Source organism: Phyllostomus discolor, chromosome 3 (genome assembly GCF_004126475.2).
Source record: "Phyllostomus discolor isolate MPI-MPIP mPhyDis1 chromosome 3, mPhyDis1.pri.v3, whole genome shotgun sequence".
NCBI lineage: Eukaryota > Metazoa > Chordata > Mammalia > Chiroptera > Phyllostomidae > Phyllostomus > Phyllostomus discolor.
The window spans coordinates 7,781,751-7,799,435 of NC_040905.2; the positions used below are offsets into that span (position 1 = coordinate 7,781,751).

The window sequence follows — 17,685 nt, forward strand, 5'->3', positions numbered from 1 at the left end:
CTTTCGGTTTCTTTTCTGGAATCACTGACAAATCCAGCTCTTCTTGGTGATGCGGATGCGCCAGCTTTGAGAGCACAGGAACTGAGCCAAAGGTTAACACTCAGTGTTTCTTTAGCACCTACTCTGTGCAAGACACCCTTCTGGGTGTGGGGATTCAGATATGAATAAAATGGGGCTCTGTCAGGCTTTTAACATCCTTTACAAAGCAACGGGAACACTGTGAAGACATGGATCACTGCCATTCAACACGGTCATTGTCCCAGTAGACATTGTCGCAGGGTTCTGAGGCAACACTGAAGGGCAAACAACCCAGCCCCCAACCACCTCTCTACATCGTCTCCAGACATCCTGCCGGCTCCCCATGCCCTAGTCTTACAGGAATCAAGGCCAGGCCTTCTGTCATTGCCCTTGACCCTGCACCTACAGTCTCCCAGCCTACATGGGTTTTCTCTGCCTATTACCCACTTATCTTCAAGAATCAAATTACACACGATCTCCGCTCAGAAACCATCCCTCTCCCACAGGCTACCATGCATGTGCTTTGTCTCGTCCTCAGAGTAGGCAGGCACTGCACACTCGGTCCTGACAGCACAGCACGCACCCCACTGTGCTGTCACTCCACCCAATGCAGCCAACATTTGTCAGGAGTCAACTATGCACTAGGCACTCCAGGGGTGAAAACCCTACAAAACACAGAGTGAGGCAAAAGTAGCTTTACAGTTGTTCCTATGGAAAGTACAATAATTAATAGATAAATAATAACACAGGCACCAACTCTGTATTTTGCATGCTCACAACTGTCACCTTACTTTTGCCCCACCCTCTGTGTCTTCAGAGTTCACAGTCTGCCGAGAGACATCCAGGCCGACAAATACTCCCGAATACAGATGGTGCAAGGTGTGTAGGGAACACAGAGAAGTGTTTGTTAATTAGCTTTATCGGTTCAAGCTTAGGGAAGGCTTCCCAAAGGAGGTGTCATTTCATTTGGGTTTTGAAAGTAAAATAGGAGTTTGACGGGTCGTGTTGAGGTGCACTTCTAACACAGAGATTATTTATGTAGTATTCTGTTCATAAAACTTTAATTACTTTTTAGGGAAGAGGCTATGTATTTCATTTCTAAACCCGCAACCCTCCTCAGTATATCTGGGACATAACAAGAGTAACAAATGTTTGCTAAAGGTTGTTGAACTAATTTGATTGCATGAATGCATCACAGACAATAAATCAAAAATTGAAAAACTATGTTTCAATCACCCTTGCCTTGGGGTGACCTGTATTGCTTCTTGATTAACTATCGCAGTTGCTTTTCTTATAAATATAGTAATTTTGGTTGTAACATCATTTTTGCGCAATCTCAGTGCTCATGCCAGATCTTCACCAAAAACGCAACGTCAAGTACTGTTTGGGCCTGTCAGTAGTCATATTTCTTCTCAAAAGACAAAGGGTATCCCTGCCTTTATTACCATATGCTTCCTCCTGATTTTGAAAGAATCATCGTTGAGTGTGTGACTATTATACCAAGAAAAGCGACACCGATACTTGGGGGAAATTAACTTATCAGTCACTATAATTCAGTCAAATTCAACCAATAGATACTGAGCAAATTAAACAAATAGCATTCGAGTTTGCACTTTGCATGCTGACCCGGCGGAAAACGAGTACCTGAAAAGCACCGGAAGCGCTCTCCGCACCCCTCCTCTGCGGGGCACCCTCGGGTGGGCTCACACGCCTGGGTCTCGAAAGCACTTCCGGCACAAGGCTGGCCGCCAAACTGCGCGTAAACCGCAATGGTCCGCCTGCGAGTCTAAACAAAAAAACAGATTCCTTCGCCTGGGAAATGAAATCCGAGAAAAATCCAGACAGTTGGAGGAGCTGTGTTTGGGAAACGTTTCTGGCGCCCTGCAGAAGCAAAATCTCTAAAGCAATGAACCCACACACAGACCCATGTGTCCTTGAATCCAGTGACATTCGGATTATTATTACAGGCTGTATGTAAACTTACTATGTGTGTTTGCTATATATTTATTTACTATGTACATTTACTGTCTGGAGTAAGTAGTAAAAAATATACATTAGTGAACCTTTAAGAAAGTAACCTGAAAGTGTTAGCTGGGTAAATATATATACAAAAAGACTGCAATGTCGAATGACTAATTTTGGCCAAAGCTGTGTACCAAAAGCTAATTAGAAAAGTGACAATGAATTTGGCTGGAGAGCGGGGAATGGCATTGGGAAGGGGGTTGAGATGAAGTGCAGTCATGGAAAACTTTAGAAAAGTGGCAGCAGTTGATTTGAGGTAAATGCTAACCTATTTCAGGAAGGCAAGGCAAGGCCAAACAATCCAGAAAGAAATATGTTAATAGAAGCCTAAGTAGTCCAAAGGTGAAGCTACATCTACAAAGAAATTTTATGAGATAATCAAAATCACTGACTTCTGAAATGGAAAAACAGGTTAAATGCAAACCTCCGTGGGGGAAAGTAGGGGGCATTGAGGACATCGTCAAGCCAAGCGAGAAACACGTCATCCTAAAATGCACTAATCAGAATTAAAACGTATTCAATGTTTAAGCAAAAGAAAGATCTACAAAAGCCTCCCCCCACCAGCCAAGGCAATGAAAGGTACATCTTTTATGCTCAGCTCTTCCCTATTAATAAAAATGAACTGCATCCGAGATTCCAGAGACTTTAAACCGTGAGCAAAGACCAACAGTGAAGACGAGATACGTTGAATCTATTTGTCCATCTTTAACTGGGTCAGAAGTGGGGGCGAAGGGTCACCGTCACATGATTAGAACTCTAAGCACTTTTCTATTAGCCTGGGCATGGCTCTGGCATTTTTCAGTGGGGAATGGAACTCAGTACCAGTTTCTGGATAAGTCTGTAGTTTCTGTATTTAATGGATGAAGACAGCTCTCACGTTTGGCTTATTAATTTGACACTCCCTGAAGTTCCGAAGCACCGATTGTGTTGTCTGTACATGTAACGTTTTCCGCACTATCTACCAGCACCGCTTTGATGACTGTCTGTTCTCAGCATCCCATTCTCACCTGTCAAACTCTGACCTTATGGCCCCTTTTTCATTTTCACCTGCCTCTTTCTCAGTGAAAATTTTGATTTTATAAACCAGGGATGAATCCATTGCATGATGGCCTTTGCTCAAAGGGAAAAAAGTTGCTAACATGAAAAATATGTCCCATCTACTTGTCTTCAGTGTCCTTTCCTAAATTACACAAACGTTGTCTATGGTTAGTTTTATTGGGTGTTCGCCTTGTCATTGGTGTGCTTTTCAGCCTGTAATCAGAGTTGTCATCTGCTACATTTCCCAGGAGCCACATTCTGCATTTGTGTGACTTATTTTGTGACTAACACTCATGAAGGCACTAAATACATGCGCTTGATGAAAATGGTGATTATAATGATGCTTCAAAATTATCTCCTGCAATATGTTTCTGCTGTTCTAATAATTAAAAAATAAAATTTAAGTACACATTTTATCCAAACAGAATCACCTCTAAAATATTTTACATATATCAACTAATGTGGTTCACCTGAAACTATTATAATGTTACATGTCAATATAGTTCTATTAAAAAAATTTAAACATTCAAATACTCAGAAACTTTAAAACAAGCATTATAGTTTTAGAATTTAGTCTGATAAAATTATCAGAAAAGAGAATATATAACTATGTATAAAAAGGTTTATTAGCCCTGGCTGGTGTGGTTCAGTGGATTGAGCACCGGACTGTGAAGCAAATGGTCTCTGGTTCAATTCCCAGTCAGGGCACAAGCCTGGGTTGTGGGCCAGGTCCCTGGTAGGGGAGGCATGCAAGAGACAACCACACATTGATGTTTCTCTCCCTCTCTTTCTCTCTCCTTTATCCTCTCTCTAAAAGTAAGTAAAAAAATCTTTTAAAAATGTTTATTGAAGTTTTTTATAATAACCAGAAATGTAAATAATCTAAATATCAAACAATAGGTAGTAGATAAATAACTTTGATGTATTTATATACGGGAATGTAATACAACTGTTGGAATTCTTGCTAATAGTATGTTAGGTTAAAATGGTAGAGCACAAAACTGTGATCAAATAATCCTATTTTTATACATCATAAACTAACAAAGAAACTAATATGAGAGAAATAAATATCAAAATGCTGGTATATTGGTTTCTTCTAAATGGTGGAATTATAAACTGTATTTTCTTTATCTATACTTTTCTGTTTTTTCTCCAATAAATAATTTATAGCAAGAGAAAAAGCGGACATTTTTAGAAGTACTCTATAATCTCTAGATCAGGTCTGGTATTTTATTTGTGTTACTTAAAAATTAAACTTTAAAACATGGCAAAATAGTTGATTTTTCATGGTCATTCACTATTTGTCAGGCAAAACAAGGCAGTAATTTTGCTACTTGTTAGTGTTCATTTGAAAGAAGAAGAAAAATCGAGGCCACCACCTCCCAGGATGAGAGGAAGCAGGAGAGGAGGCCCCGTGGCCAGCGCGGAGCTTGGCCGCAGCCCGGCTCTGATCCCAGCTGGGTCCAGAGCTGTGCCCAGACCAGTTTCTGCATCAGTGTTAGCTCTCTCAACGAGAGGCGAGGACTGGAATGGGCTCTCGGTATTTAACGGGGCCCCGAGTGGTGTGTCTCGGCCAACCCAAAGGGAGTTTCGGACCAGTGCCATCAGCAGAGATGTCGATACTGCTGCCAAACAAATTCACTGGTGCAGGTGCGGCAACAGCAGGAGTGGCTGGTTCTGGCGCTGGGATTGCACAGTCTTGGCAGCCTTGTTTGTTCATTGGTTATGCCAGAAACCCTCAGCCGAAGCTGTGGCTGCTCTCATATAGCCTCCTGCGGTTTGCCTTGTCTGAAACTACGGGTCCGTCTCTTTTTGTCCGATGGTCACTTTCTGGAAGTTGTTTGCCATGTAACAGACATTACTGCTTGAGCCCTGGCTGGGTAGGTCAACTGGTGAGAGCTCATACCAGTTTGCAGGTTCAATTCCAGGTCAGGGCTCATGTGAAAAATCAACCAATGAGTGCTCAGATTGGTGGAACAAGAAATCAATGTTTCTCTCTCTAAAATCAATACAATTGTTTAAAAATTATAGCCAAAATGTTGACATTCATATTGACTATTAATGTAATTCTATGTACCTGAATGTGACTCCAAACACCATACTATTGGTGTCATACAAATATACATTATTTCCAACGTAATTTCATTACATATGAAAACTTTTTTTAAAAGGGGAAAAAAATCAAAGGCAGTAAACACGAAACAGATTTTGAATTATCCACTAATTTCATTTCATACTACTCTTATTTCTCTAGTAGCTCAAGAGTTAGTGAGTTGCTTTTAATTTTTACCCTACGTATATTTCTAGGCTCAGATATAGGATTTATAAAAGTTCTGTGAGAAAAAAATTAGAATGCAAAAATTACTTTATTGCAAATTTAATTATTATACAAGTTATACTTCTTTTCCTTTGAAATTACTAATTATAATTTCAAGAAACAAAAATAGCATTCAAAAGTTAATGCCAGTCTGTCTATACCTAAGCTATTTCAGCACATAAGTAAGAAATACAAACTTTCTGCACGGTCCTACCTGAGACTTCGTACAACCGTTGCATTCTGACCAAGGGCCAAAGGAATCCCACTGGCAGTTGACCGGACTGGCGGGGCTGTCCGATGGTTCATCATCGTGCAGGCAGAGAAAGAAGCAAGAGGGCACACAAACATTAGCCAAGAATACTCAAAAACAGGCAAATGCAGTTAAAAATTGCTTCACAGTTCTTTTCGTCAGAGAAACCAAAAGTATCCAAAACTACATTTTTAAAAAAATGTAAAAGGGACCCCCTTTTTTGGAGATTAATGTTTACTGAACACCTATAATACACCAGGCACTATTTAGACGCTGGAGCTGTAGACATATTAAAAGAGATAGGTCATGAACCACGGGCAGAGGGGAGGACTAAGATATAAATATATAAACAAATAACCATGATAGAATAACACAGCCATACTTCATACTACAGTATACCTAATTTGAAAGATTCCATAGCAAGTGTGGACACTGTGATGTTTCAAGGAAACATAGACATGGGAGTGTCCAGAGTTCAGAGGTACAAGGGAGAACATGAAGGAGGAAGGAGTTATGGTCTTCAAAAGGATTCTGGGTGATGAATGGGAGAGTTCTTCAGAAACTCTTCCAGGAGTGCTCACACCAGGAGCACTAAGTGAGAAATGGGGTACTGAAACCTGGCCAAGGCTGAGTGGACGGAAATGTATTTTTAAAAGCTCCCCTGTTCATTCAGGTCACTTCTGAAGCACACATCCACAGAGGGGAAATTCGAGCTTAAATAATTTCACTAAAAAAAAAAATGCATGTGGAAAATGGGAGTTGATGCTCATGCAAGATGAAATTCCGGCTGTGGCATGGCTTAGGCCGAAGAAGTTAACGCAGCCTCACCTTAAAGCACATTGACAACAGGTAAAGGAAAGAAGCCTCCTGACTTCTGGAGTTCTAGCACATTTCTAGCCTTGGAAACATCTCAAGTTAAGGCGATCTGCGCTTGTCTCAGGCCATCAGGCAACTTTAAATGTAAGGAGTCCCATTGTGCCATCCGTGTGCCTCCGTGCTTCTGTGGAGCCGACCTTGCTGACCTGCAGTCCTGACGTGGCACCAGTGACCCAAATGCCTTGGAATCATGGACCCTTAAACAATCTGAACTCGCTCTTTTTCTGGTTTGGGCCCCAGGCACGGCTGCAGCGCAAACACCGAGGCTTAATGAGCGATGCTGGCTTGGCCGGAACCTCTCTGTGCTCTCCCCGCCCCCCACCTTGTCCAGGCCCCTTATGGAGAGATCCCTGAGCACGTTTGTGCTGAAACCACCGCTTTCCAGCTCTGAGTCGCATGGCAGACTCTCAGCGCTGGCTCAGCCCTCCTTGCGTCCCCAGTCACTAGCACAGAGCCAGACACATATGCGGAATGTTTGATCAAGTGAACTGACCCGATCTGGTCCCACCAAACTGACCACGAAAGCAAAGCAAGGCCATCGGTAAACGACACTGCTTTTTTTCCAGGTTTCAAGAGCCAATGCAACTAGTTTCTTAAAAATCTCTCAACCTTTAAAATGCAAAGGATGTTTTGCAGAGACTGTATGTAAAGATCAGACCCTGCTCCGAGCTGTGTGGTGCAGCTGCGCTTCTCCGAAATGCAGGTAAAACCGTGCAACTGGGACAAGCACAAAACCTTGAGGTGGTTTTCATCTTCAGCTTTCTTCCTTACAGCGAATAAAACAAAGTAAGAATAAGAATAAAACAAGCTTTTGCCTGTTGAAAAGATAAACATACTCAGGCTGCAATGTAAAAATCAGCCATGCTAAAGAATTTCCTAACAAACAAATATTTTTTAATGATTTCCACACACAATTCAAAAAATTCTTACCTTGAAAAAACTGGGAACTCTCCTATAAATCCCACCAAGATGAATAAACTTATTGCCTGGGGAAAATAAATGCATTATTTTAGTTTGCATTACTTTCATGAGTTGAAGGCAAATTCCTTTGTGCAAGTCAAGATTTGTGGTTCAGGAATACAAAGAGTGAGAGAGCCACAGAAAAGGCTTGATGACTCAACTTGTCTTTTAAGTTCCCATTTTAAAAGAAGGAGCTCCTACCCTTTGCAACAGCTTGGATGGAGCTGGAAAGCACTATGCTACATGAAACAAGCCAGGCGGTGAAAGACAAATACCATATGATCTCACCTTTACCAGGAACCTAGACAACAAAACAAAGAAAAAAGCAAAATATAACCAAAGACACTGAAATAGAGCACAGGCTGACAGTGTCCAGAGGGGAGAGGGGAGAAAATTTCAGGGGAATTTCAGGGGAGAATGGGAAGAGTTTACAGGAACAAGTATAAAGGACACATGGACAAAAACTGGGGGCAGGGGGTGGAAATGGGAGGGAGGTGGGGAGGGCTGGGTGAGTGGTGGGCTGGGATGGGAGTAAAAGATAGAAAATTGTGCTTGAAGAACAATTAAAATAAAATTTAAAAAAAAAGATTGGGAGCAAGGAAAAAAAATAAGCGTTTAATGTAATTCTGTGCATCTCACCTCCGCGATTCATTTCTATAAGAACAGCTAGGAGCTGGGCGATGTCACGCACAAATTAAAGACTCTCACTAGAGCGAGAAGCTGTCGCAAGCATTTCATTACGGTCCCATGATCTCGGAAGTCCTTTCTCCACTGTCCATCTCTCTAACTTCAACACCCATAACCACAGCCAAAGGGGAAAATTCCAGAAGACAGTGCAGTGCCCAGGGATGAGGAGTTAGAGGGGGAATAAACTTCATCAACGAAGAAGCAGAACTGGAGACACAGCCCCGTCCAGAAAGGCAGCCATGTGCATCCTACTCCTTATTGGCCTTTGAAAGCCTCTGAGGCCTTTGATCCTCGTCTTTCCCTGAGAACACCCGCTAAATATTGTGGGTAAAACCTCACTACCGGCAGACACATTTTGTTTGAAAAATCAGACGTGTATCGAGAAGAAATCTAAAAAGAAATCTAACACAGAATAATCATTTATTTCCGGTTGTGAAATTGCAGGTGATTTCTATCACCTTACCGTTCCTTTTAAATATCTTCCTACTTCATGTGACAACTGAAGATGCAGGGAATACAATTCACATCTTTACTGGAGATGCCCTAAGCCTATCAAATGCATTCTGTTCATAACCCAGCATAACCAATTTAAAATCATCTTATCCCCTCAGGTTAACAGGCCAATATTCTTTCTCTTCTGCCCCCAAACTCTTTTCTGTCACTGCTGCTGGGGAGTGGCTTCCCAACATTTTTCTCAGGACCTTCCTTTCACCCTCCGAGACCCCCTGTCCTCATGTTAGGTATCTTTCTTCAGTTAAGAATCCTTCTCACCTACCTCTACCTCTGTCTTCCATACTTCTGCACGCCCTCTTGCCTCTCATTCTGATTGGCACAGCGGAGTAGCTGTGAGCACTATGGAGATGAGTAAATTGGCTGGGGGGCGGGGGGTACAGGGGGGAGGCTGGGACACATCCTGAGTTTTCAGCAAACGTGGGAAGCACAGAATATAAAGCAACACCTCTTAAAGGTTTTCTTCCCTAATTATAAACTACATTTTTTTTCTTTTTTCAATATGTCTCTGTGTTCTCAATTTTCCTCCCCCTGGGGAAGCCTATCTCATAGCTTTATGAGTCACTTCCAGGGATGAACAAATTTTCAGAAAATAAAAATTGTGGAACAACTGAATAGTCAAATTTCAATGTATCATCCGATTTTAAATTCCTCGCCTAGCCCCAGTTCCTAGATGCTTATAAAGGGGGAGGAGTGACCATCCGCTTGTCTTCCCCACCCCGCCCTGCCCCCTCCCCAAGCTGCCTCTTTCTTCTTCAAAGTCAGAGCCGCAGCAGTGAAAGAGGAGAGAGCCTCCCCAAACTTCTTTGAATTATTAGAGTCATTGGGGTGACATTGCTTGACTCATTCAGCGGGAGGCTGGTGATGGTAAATCGGGGGGTGTTGGATGTTCAAACACCAGTTCTTTACCTCTCGCAGCGTTTTCGTGGTTTTTTGGATGCCGCCCCTCCCCCCACCCCCACCGGAGATGGGGATCTGCAACCACTGGTCTCCGGCAGAAATGACTCATCTTCTTGGCTGTCACTGCTGACTCTCACCGGTGCTGCTCCCTGGGGCCGCTCCAGTGCTGACGCTGTCTGTGGGCATCGCCTTACCCACAGACAGCCTCTCGGGCAGAGGCCACATCTGGCCCGAGAGATGCTGCAACAGGCTCTCGTTCTCACTGGTGCTCAACGGCCACGACGCACCTGCTACTGCCGTGGTAGCTTGTTCTGCTAAAGGCAGGTCGGTCAACCAGCCCGTGCCTTTAGATTTTCTCAGACATGAGGAGGTGTCATTCTCCATATCCTTCATACTCAAAGGGACACAGTCTTACATAGTCTCGAGGATGGAGGTGGTTGAAGGACACTAGACAGAGTCAGGGCTCCTCTTTCTGTAAGACTGCACTGAATGTCTGATATTTCACTTTAACATGTGGGGTCACTGAGCACTTACTGTTCTTGGCCTCTGACTTCCAGCCAAACCAGGAACCATGAAAAAAAAAAACATTTTTTTCAGATTCTGTTACATATGTCTTAAAAGGATTTCAACTGTATTTTAGGGAATATCTTTTTTTTCCATCAAAAATGCCCTTGACACCACCTTCCTCATATACATACTACTTATTATAACCCACGAACACCGGCTTATTACAAAGTCAGGTTCTGTTCGTGAGTGACATAAGCTGAACCTAACGACCAAAAGAATTTCTTAAGAATTTGCTAGCTGCGGACCTGAAAATGAAGCAATTGTCATTTCTTGCCTTGGGAAAGAGTCTTACCAAAGGGACACATTAGAAGACACATTAAAGACAAAGATAGACATACAGCTGCTTTGACTCTATAAAAAAATTACCTAATCGAAAAGATGTGGTGTCCTTATTCTGTGTGTTATGGTGAAGTTGGAACTACATTTCCCAGAATTCTCTCTTTTGTTCTTTCTTATCAGTGCCTGAGCATTAGTGCTACTTCCTTCTTCTAACCTGTTCCAGCTACAGCCATCATCTTCATCCTTCTAATTTCTTCAAGTCTGGGCATGTGTGTTTGTCTATTGAACCATGAGCACATTTGGGGTAAAAAAATAAAATAATTTCTGTAGCATACACTGGGTTTCAATGTCCACTCTTTTAAGTAGGAAAAAATCAAACTTAATTCATTAGCATTTCCTAATATTTAATATCTTGGTCAGTACATTTTTGAACACAGGGTACCATTTAAATGAAGAAGGTAGATTTTAACATCAATTTACTTACATCTTTATTAGAAATAAATATCAATTTGCAACTCTTCTAACAATAAATGCACAATGGTCCAATAATACGATTGAGTACTCCACAGCCATTGGAAGGATGTGATAGATTTTAATGACAGGAGAACAGGCTCATGATATAATGAGTAAGAAGACACAGATTTGTTTTGACAGCAATTTAATAAAGTATATTTTGAACATGTTCATATAAAAGTCTGAAAAGAAATGGATTGAAATGCTACTAGTGGCTACCACTGGGTGGAGAAATAATATCTGTTATCTTCTCTTTTAACTTATTTTTCCCAGTAAGGTAGTATTGTAATGTGGAGAAAGACATGTTTCTTTTTAAAGATTTATTTATTTATTTTTAGAGAGGGAAGGGAGGGAGAAAGAGAAAGAGAGAGAGAAAGAGAAACATCAATGTGCAGTTGCTGGGGGCCATGGCCTGCAACCCAGGCACGTGCCCTGGCTGGGAATCGAACCTGCGATGCTTTGGTTCGCAGCCCACGCTCAATCCACTGAGCTACACAAGCCAGGAAAGACATGTTTTTTAAAGGCACACATACCAACACCATCTGTTGAGCAAAGACAGCTGAGAACATCAGATCAGCCCCGGGTGCAGAGAGAGAAGGGAGAGGCCCTGACCTGAGACATCGTGGTGCTGGACCACATGCCAGCCCCAGGAGAATGAGGCCTGAGGTTCATAAACCCTGGGCTCATCTCCATTGGGGGAGGAGATCGTAAAAGGCTGGGCCACAGCCAGGTCAAAGGGAAGCCCTTTTTGCTCTGAAACACTTCTGAAGCACTTCAGACTCAAGTTGTCTTCTAACCAATGGACACAGAAAGAACCAGGGGATTCTGGGACGACCTCCCTGAATTTCGTTCCCATGGCTGGGAGGACAGGGCAAAAGCACATGCTGCCCCTTAAAAGGCCAGACCTGGAAATCATTTTTGGTGTTGTTTTCACAGCCCAAGTTCCCCTTGGGGGGAACTTTTGTATCGCAAAAGTATTCCCTTCAGGTTTGTTCATAAAAAATATGAACAAATACTTTCAAATATAGAATTTTGTATACCACTTGCAGGGAAATAATTACTTTATTGTCATGGCAGAATAATACTATAATAATCAATGACTCTGGGCAAATTTTTAAAAACAAAACAATTATTAAGCTGTCTCATTAGAAAATAAATAAAGAAATTGGCTTATGGCTAATACAAATATTAGGAAGAGATATATTAGCTAACTGACCCTAAGAAAAGCATCATATTCTTTCTGAGCTAACAAATATCCTAAAATTTTAAACAAAAAATACAAGACATTAATAAAAATTAGATTTTACCATAATTCTAACTTTGTAGGGTTACTTGGTATTCCAGCATCATCACATTAGGCAAATTAACTTTGTGATTGTGTTTAATTTTTAGTCACTTAAGTCCAGGTCTGAGCTCCCCCAGGCCCATCGTCCTGCCCTGCTCCAGCCCCATCGGAAACTGAACACAGATTCACCATCACAAATGGACAGCATAGCAGCCACAAAGGCAACCTAGCAGCTGGTAGGACTGAGGAATTCTTGTGTCGGCATTATATTGCAAAACTTTTAAAGTTTAAATACCAAAGCTTTCAATAAGAAAAGTATAATAGCAATTTCCAGTTATTTTTGCATCCCAGAAATATAGTCGGAGAGTGATTTCTGTCTTTGGTCCCCTCATTGGTTGAGTAGGAATTTTTTTTTCATCATGTGGCCATTTTGCATTGGGCCAACACATGTATTTGCTAAACCTTTAGTTTCATTCCATCTACCTGTGCCGTCCGCTGTCACAGTCCTGACCCTCTGAGATTCCGAGTCTCTGAAGTCTCTTTTTTCAATGAAGCTCTCACAGAAGTCGGATCACAAGGGCTCGCTGCCTGACTCCAAATCAAACACACAAAAATACACTGGAGGGAATTTTTCCCTAAGAAATAACAGTAGTACTATTGTATTTCCTAATGGCTTTCTCGGGTCTTTCATAAACATTGTCCCTAGTTTCTGACTCCCAGACCTCTGAACCAATCATTTAATCCCAGGTCAAGAAAAAGGAACCCGCTTTGGCTGAAGTGTTAAATGTATTTAAGGATGTTAAAAATCACCTCTATCTTCCCTGTTTCCCATGTCCTCTCCTTATTTGAGTTATTCCCACTAAGCCTTAGTCTTTCGTGCGATAGCTCTGTTTACAAAAGGAAGGAAATAATGATCTCACCTCCATGTTGGGGAAAACATTCAGGGCAGGAGAGAGGATGGAAACTTCTCCTGTGAGTGCCCGGTGAGTTCTCAGCGGCTGAGGAGCCCAGCAGAGCGCGCCCTCCCAGGCTCGCCCTCTCCGCTGGGCTGGGTTAGGGCTGCGTCTGGTCCACTTATATAGACTCAGCTCCCACCCCAGCCAGACTCTCCGGGAGAGAGGAGCCTGCCCCTGGGATTAGTCCGGGTCTTGAAGCCAGATGCATTGTATCAATCTGCAGAGGCTTAGCTCCAGCCAGCTGGGGCTGGTTGCATATGTAGTTTTGAAGAAACATCTGTAAATCAAGAAAGGCAAAAAATGTTCTCTGTTCAGCGTTTATGAGCTTCTCAACCAAAGGAGGCTGTGTGTGAGATAAGGAATAAGCCTTCATCCTGTTTCAATCTACTAAACTAAGCAAACATTTACATGATTTTTTTTAAAGGGTGTTACACGCCAGACTTAGAGATTAAACACTTTGTGGGAGAAAAGATCTAAATTCAGTTCTGTCACTCAAAATGTAAATGGAACATTCTGGAGTGGAAGCCTCCCCCCACCCCCCCAAAAAAAGTATATATGGTCTAAAACAATATGATACCCATCCCCATCCTCCATGCTTGAGGTTCACAGAATGATCAAAAAGAACATTGGTTTTTGTGGGGTTTTTTGCAAATATGTTAAAAGGCACCACTAATTTTTCCAAGAGCTTCCCATAACCCTTTGCTAGCCAGACCACTCTGTCTGAAAATTCTTCTCACGGTCGCCACCCAAGTCCGTTTTCTCTTCCTCAGCTGTCGCCTTGCCTTACTCTGCCGGATCCGCATTGTTCGTGGCTTCGCATTATTCCAGCAGCTCTCCAGCGTCGCTTTCACAGGTTTCATGAAACACTGCGTGTTTGGTAAGAGCTCCTCGGCTTTCTAGGAAGCTGAGCTACAGTTTTCTTTGCGTGGTTTGGCTCGACAATCTGACACTTGCTGTGGCGTGTTAGGAGTAGGAGAGACGGAAGTGCTAAGCGGGAGAAGACATCCCACATATAACTGGGAATGGAAGCATCTTCGGGAAGAAGTGTCACGGAAAGGGACAGAGGGAAAGCCACGGGCATGAGGAAACATGGCTGGAGGGTCCGGAGACTGATCACAGTGAAGTACAAAACCACAAGAAATGCTGCTACTCGGGGAGCGAGAAGACGGGGAAAAGCCAGGCAGGGGAGAGGGAGAGGGTGCAGACGAGAAGGAAAAGGAGCGCAGTGCACATGGAGCCCACTGGGGGGAATCTCGGGAGAAGCGTGGGGGCACTATGCGGAGGTCAGAGAGAGGGAGTGCCGACGAAGACCACCCCGCCCGGCATGTACAGCATCGTGCCTGAACTGAGGGCAGAATTCCCTCATGTATTTCCTGCTCTGTGCTGCAAGGCACTTGAGAATCATTAACTTTGAAGTTAACCAAGATTAAGAGGTTGTGTGTATTACGGAGCAGAGTTTCTCGGCAGCTGAATTATGGGGCCGTTGGGCCTTATCATCCCCTGTTGGTGGAGGGGGTGAGAGGGAGCTGCGCAGTGCACAGAGGACACTCGGCAGCTTCCCACGAGATGACAGGAACACCCTCCACGGTCCCTGCAATCACAAATGTGTCCAGACACTGCCGGAAGTCCCCTGGGGGCAAGGTCACACCGGCCTCCGTTGAGGAACACTGGAATGTGTCTCCTCCTGGCAAATGCCCAGCCTTCGAGTCACAAGCACAGTGCACAGTGCGTTACAGAGCAAATGTTCGGGAAGTTTTGCAAATTAAATGCACGGCCATTTAAATGTCCTGAAAGTTCGACACCAAGTAATACTTTTTTTAACTTTTCTCAGACCAGAGTTTCCCGGATTCATGTGGCCACAGAACTTGCATTTCTAATAACCCCCTAAAACTGGTTCTGTATCATGCTCCAGCAAGTGGTATCTTTGCCCAAACTGAATGGGTAGAGGGGAAAGCAGATTTCTCCTGGTCTGGGGGAGGGTCCTCAGGAGTCCAGCGCTTTCCCCAACTCCTGCTACAACACACCCCCTTTTCCCAGTTAGTCTTCACTTTGCTTGGTGGCACCCCAAAATCTGTCAACAGCCCTAGACCCTAGTAAAACTATTAGACCACTGATGATACCAAGAAGCTGTTCCGGTTCATCTAAGGGGAGATATTTGAAAACATTCATTTTAACAAGCCCGTTTCATTTACTAGTCATTGCATTTTGTTGTGAAGCGTTCCAACAGATTCCGCTGACTCTGGAGGCACGGGAGCAATGAACTCACTGGGGAAGGACAAAGCCTCCTTCTCTCTCTTCTGTTGAGACTGGTAAGATCAGAATTAAAACTGCCAGGGGTTGGAGCAAAGAAGCAACAGCACCCCCTAGTGGCCGGTGTGCTCAGTCCCTTCTGGTAAAAGAACATGAGGCTCTGGAGTTAAACCACTTGGAAGCGGTGAGAAACACGGAATCTTCTGAGGCTCCCAGTCAAGCGCTTGGTAAGCTGATAAGTGCTCCACGTGGTGTCTCCTTTTCCATTGAAGTGTCACTGTGTGAATAGTGAAAAATGACTTTCAGGCAATGCCTTCTACAAATCAGTATTTCAGCAAAATAATGATTGTTAAACGTTTTATCACTATACCTAATAAGACTCCGCCCATCTCTGCCAGCAACACTGCATTAAATACTGTAATTGGCGCATTAGTTTAAAGTGAGGTCGCTATTACTAGCCTCTGTTGGCATCCAGTCCTTCCCATGGAAGTTGCTTAAGGTTGAAATGGAGTAAGGGATATTTATAGGGCCTCACACTCCTCTTTTAGACAGAAGTCATTGCCCCTGGCAACATTACACTTGACTTCCCTCCCTCCTTCCACCCCCAAACAAGGATCCAACTACCATCAGGAGGCAGTAAGACGGGTTTGTCTTAAGATTTTCAGTAGTGGCGGGCGGCGCTTGCTAAATGTAGGAGAAGGCCCCATTTGTTGGGGTGTCTAACTGCCATCTGGGGTTTCCCATTCTCTGCGATGGACACAGTAGCAGCAGCCTGCAAGTCCAAGACACACATCATCTGGTTCACGTCGGAATGAAGTCAGACAGCCCTGAGACGGAAGACACTAAATGCAAAGATTTCCCTGGCTCCTTGCAGAGGAAGGGTGCGTGGCAAAGGACAAGGCCGTCTATTTATGCTACACTTTAAACCTGTGGTGCCTGCAAAGACGGTTGGGACTGTCTGGGGCCTTTTTGCTTTTCTTTTCCAGATCAAGCGTTCAGCATATTGTAGCCCCGAAATAAAAATTAATCAGTCTCAGGTAATATCAGTCTGCTCCGTAATTTTAGGCATTTCCTCCTTAGACTCCCTCTAACAGACGCAGTTTGATGTCAGATTCATCTTTACATAGTCTACAGGCCATGAAGGAATGGAGAGTGAGCGGTAGAAAGAAGCAGAATCCTGAATCATACAAACCCTTCAAACGCCTGTGAAAAAATCTTGGAAGCAAGTGGTGTTTAGTCACAAACACATAAGTAAAAACTTCTTAAAAGAAGGAACTTTTCTAAGATCAATGAAGGGTACTGATTTATGTTTCAGTAGTAGAAAAATGTGCTCTAAGGGGAGAAAGTCTGGGTTCACATCTTAGGCAAGTTGCTTTGTTACTTTGATGCTCTTTCTTCCTTCCTTAAAAGGCAGAAATAATGTTGTGGAACTCACAGGGCTGTTACAGGAAGTGAGTCCAAGGAAAGCAGTTAGCACTGTGCCTGGAATATGGTAAGCTCAGCTCAATAAATGTGAGCTATTGTGCAAAAGATGAGAAACAACCCAAATGTGCCTCCATCATGGATGGGTTCAGTAAACGATAGTAGACAATTAAATGGAATCTTATACACTTATAAAAAATGAAGATGTTCTCTATGCATTGTTATGAAAAGATTTACAGAATATATTGTTAAGAAGAAAAAAGAAAGATACAGAACGGTAAGTTGCTTCAGAGTTAAAAGGAGGAAGGATGGGGAGAATATACATTTATATACGTTCACATTTTCATGAAGAAAGTCTGGAAGGACGCCCAGGGAACCAGCAAACACGTAGCCTGACTGGGCATGCATGCCAGAAGGGGGCTGGGTGAAAAGATGGACACAGGATGGATGGGAAAGGAGATGGAACCAGGACTTTTTACCTTATAACGGTTTATATTTTAATGCATTAATGAACATATTACCTATTTAAAAATAAAATTTTGAACTATTTCATTTTAGTTTGTTAGCTGCTGTTATTGTGTCATTCCAGGTGTGCTAGAACAAGCATTCTAAAGGTTCTCCATCCTTTGTTTGCTTCTCTGCCCATCCGTTCGTCTGGCGGAACCAGGTGATACCGTGAGGATGTGCGTGGCAGCAACAGATCTTGCTGCAGGGCTTCTTGAAAGGCCGACCTGGCGGCAAGGCAGGCCTAGGGATACAAAGATGCCCACTTTAGTGACTGCTGGTACAGGTCCTCGATTTTTTATGTGGCCACGTTTCTAAATGCACGCTCTTC

General features: G+C 43.1%; 1 protein-coding gene across 1 annotated transcript in view; it reads right to left on the minus strand.

Moving 5' to 3' along the window:
• Positions 1-13,284, minus strand: part of C7 (complement C7) — a 52,587-nt gene extending 39,303 nt beyond the window's left edge. The window contains exons 1-4 of the mRNA XM_028523415.2: positions 13,143-13,284; positions 7,452-7,507; positions 5,610-5,685; positions 1,663-1,804 (exon numbers count right to left, since the gene is read on the minus strand). Coding sequence (XP_028379216.1) covers positions 1,663-1,804; positions 5,610-5,685; positions 7,452-7,507; positions 13,143-13,148 — 280 coding nt within the window. The 5' untranslated portion in view covers positions 13,149-13,284. The remainder of the gene's footprint in view (positions 1-1,662; positions 1,805-5,609; positions 5,686-7,451; positions 7,508-13,142) is intronic.
• Between the last annotated feature and the right edge of the window lie 4,401 nt (positions 13,285-17,685).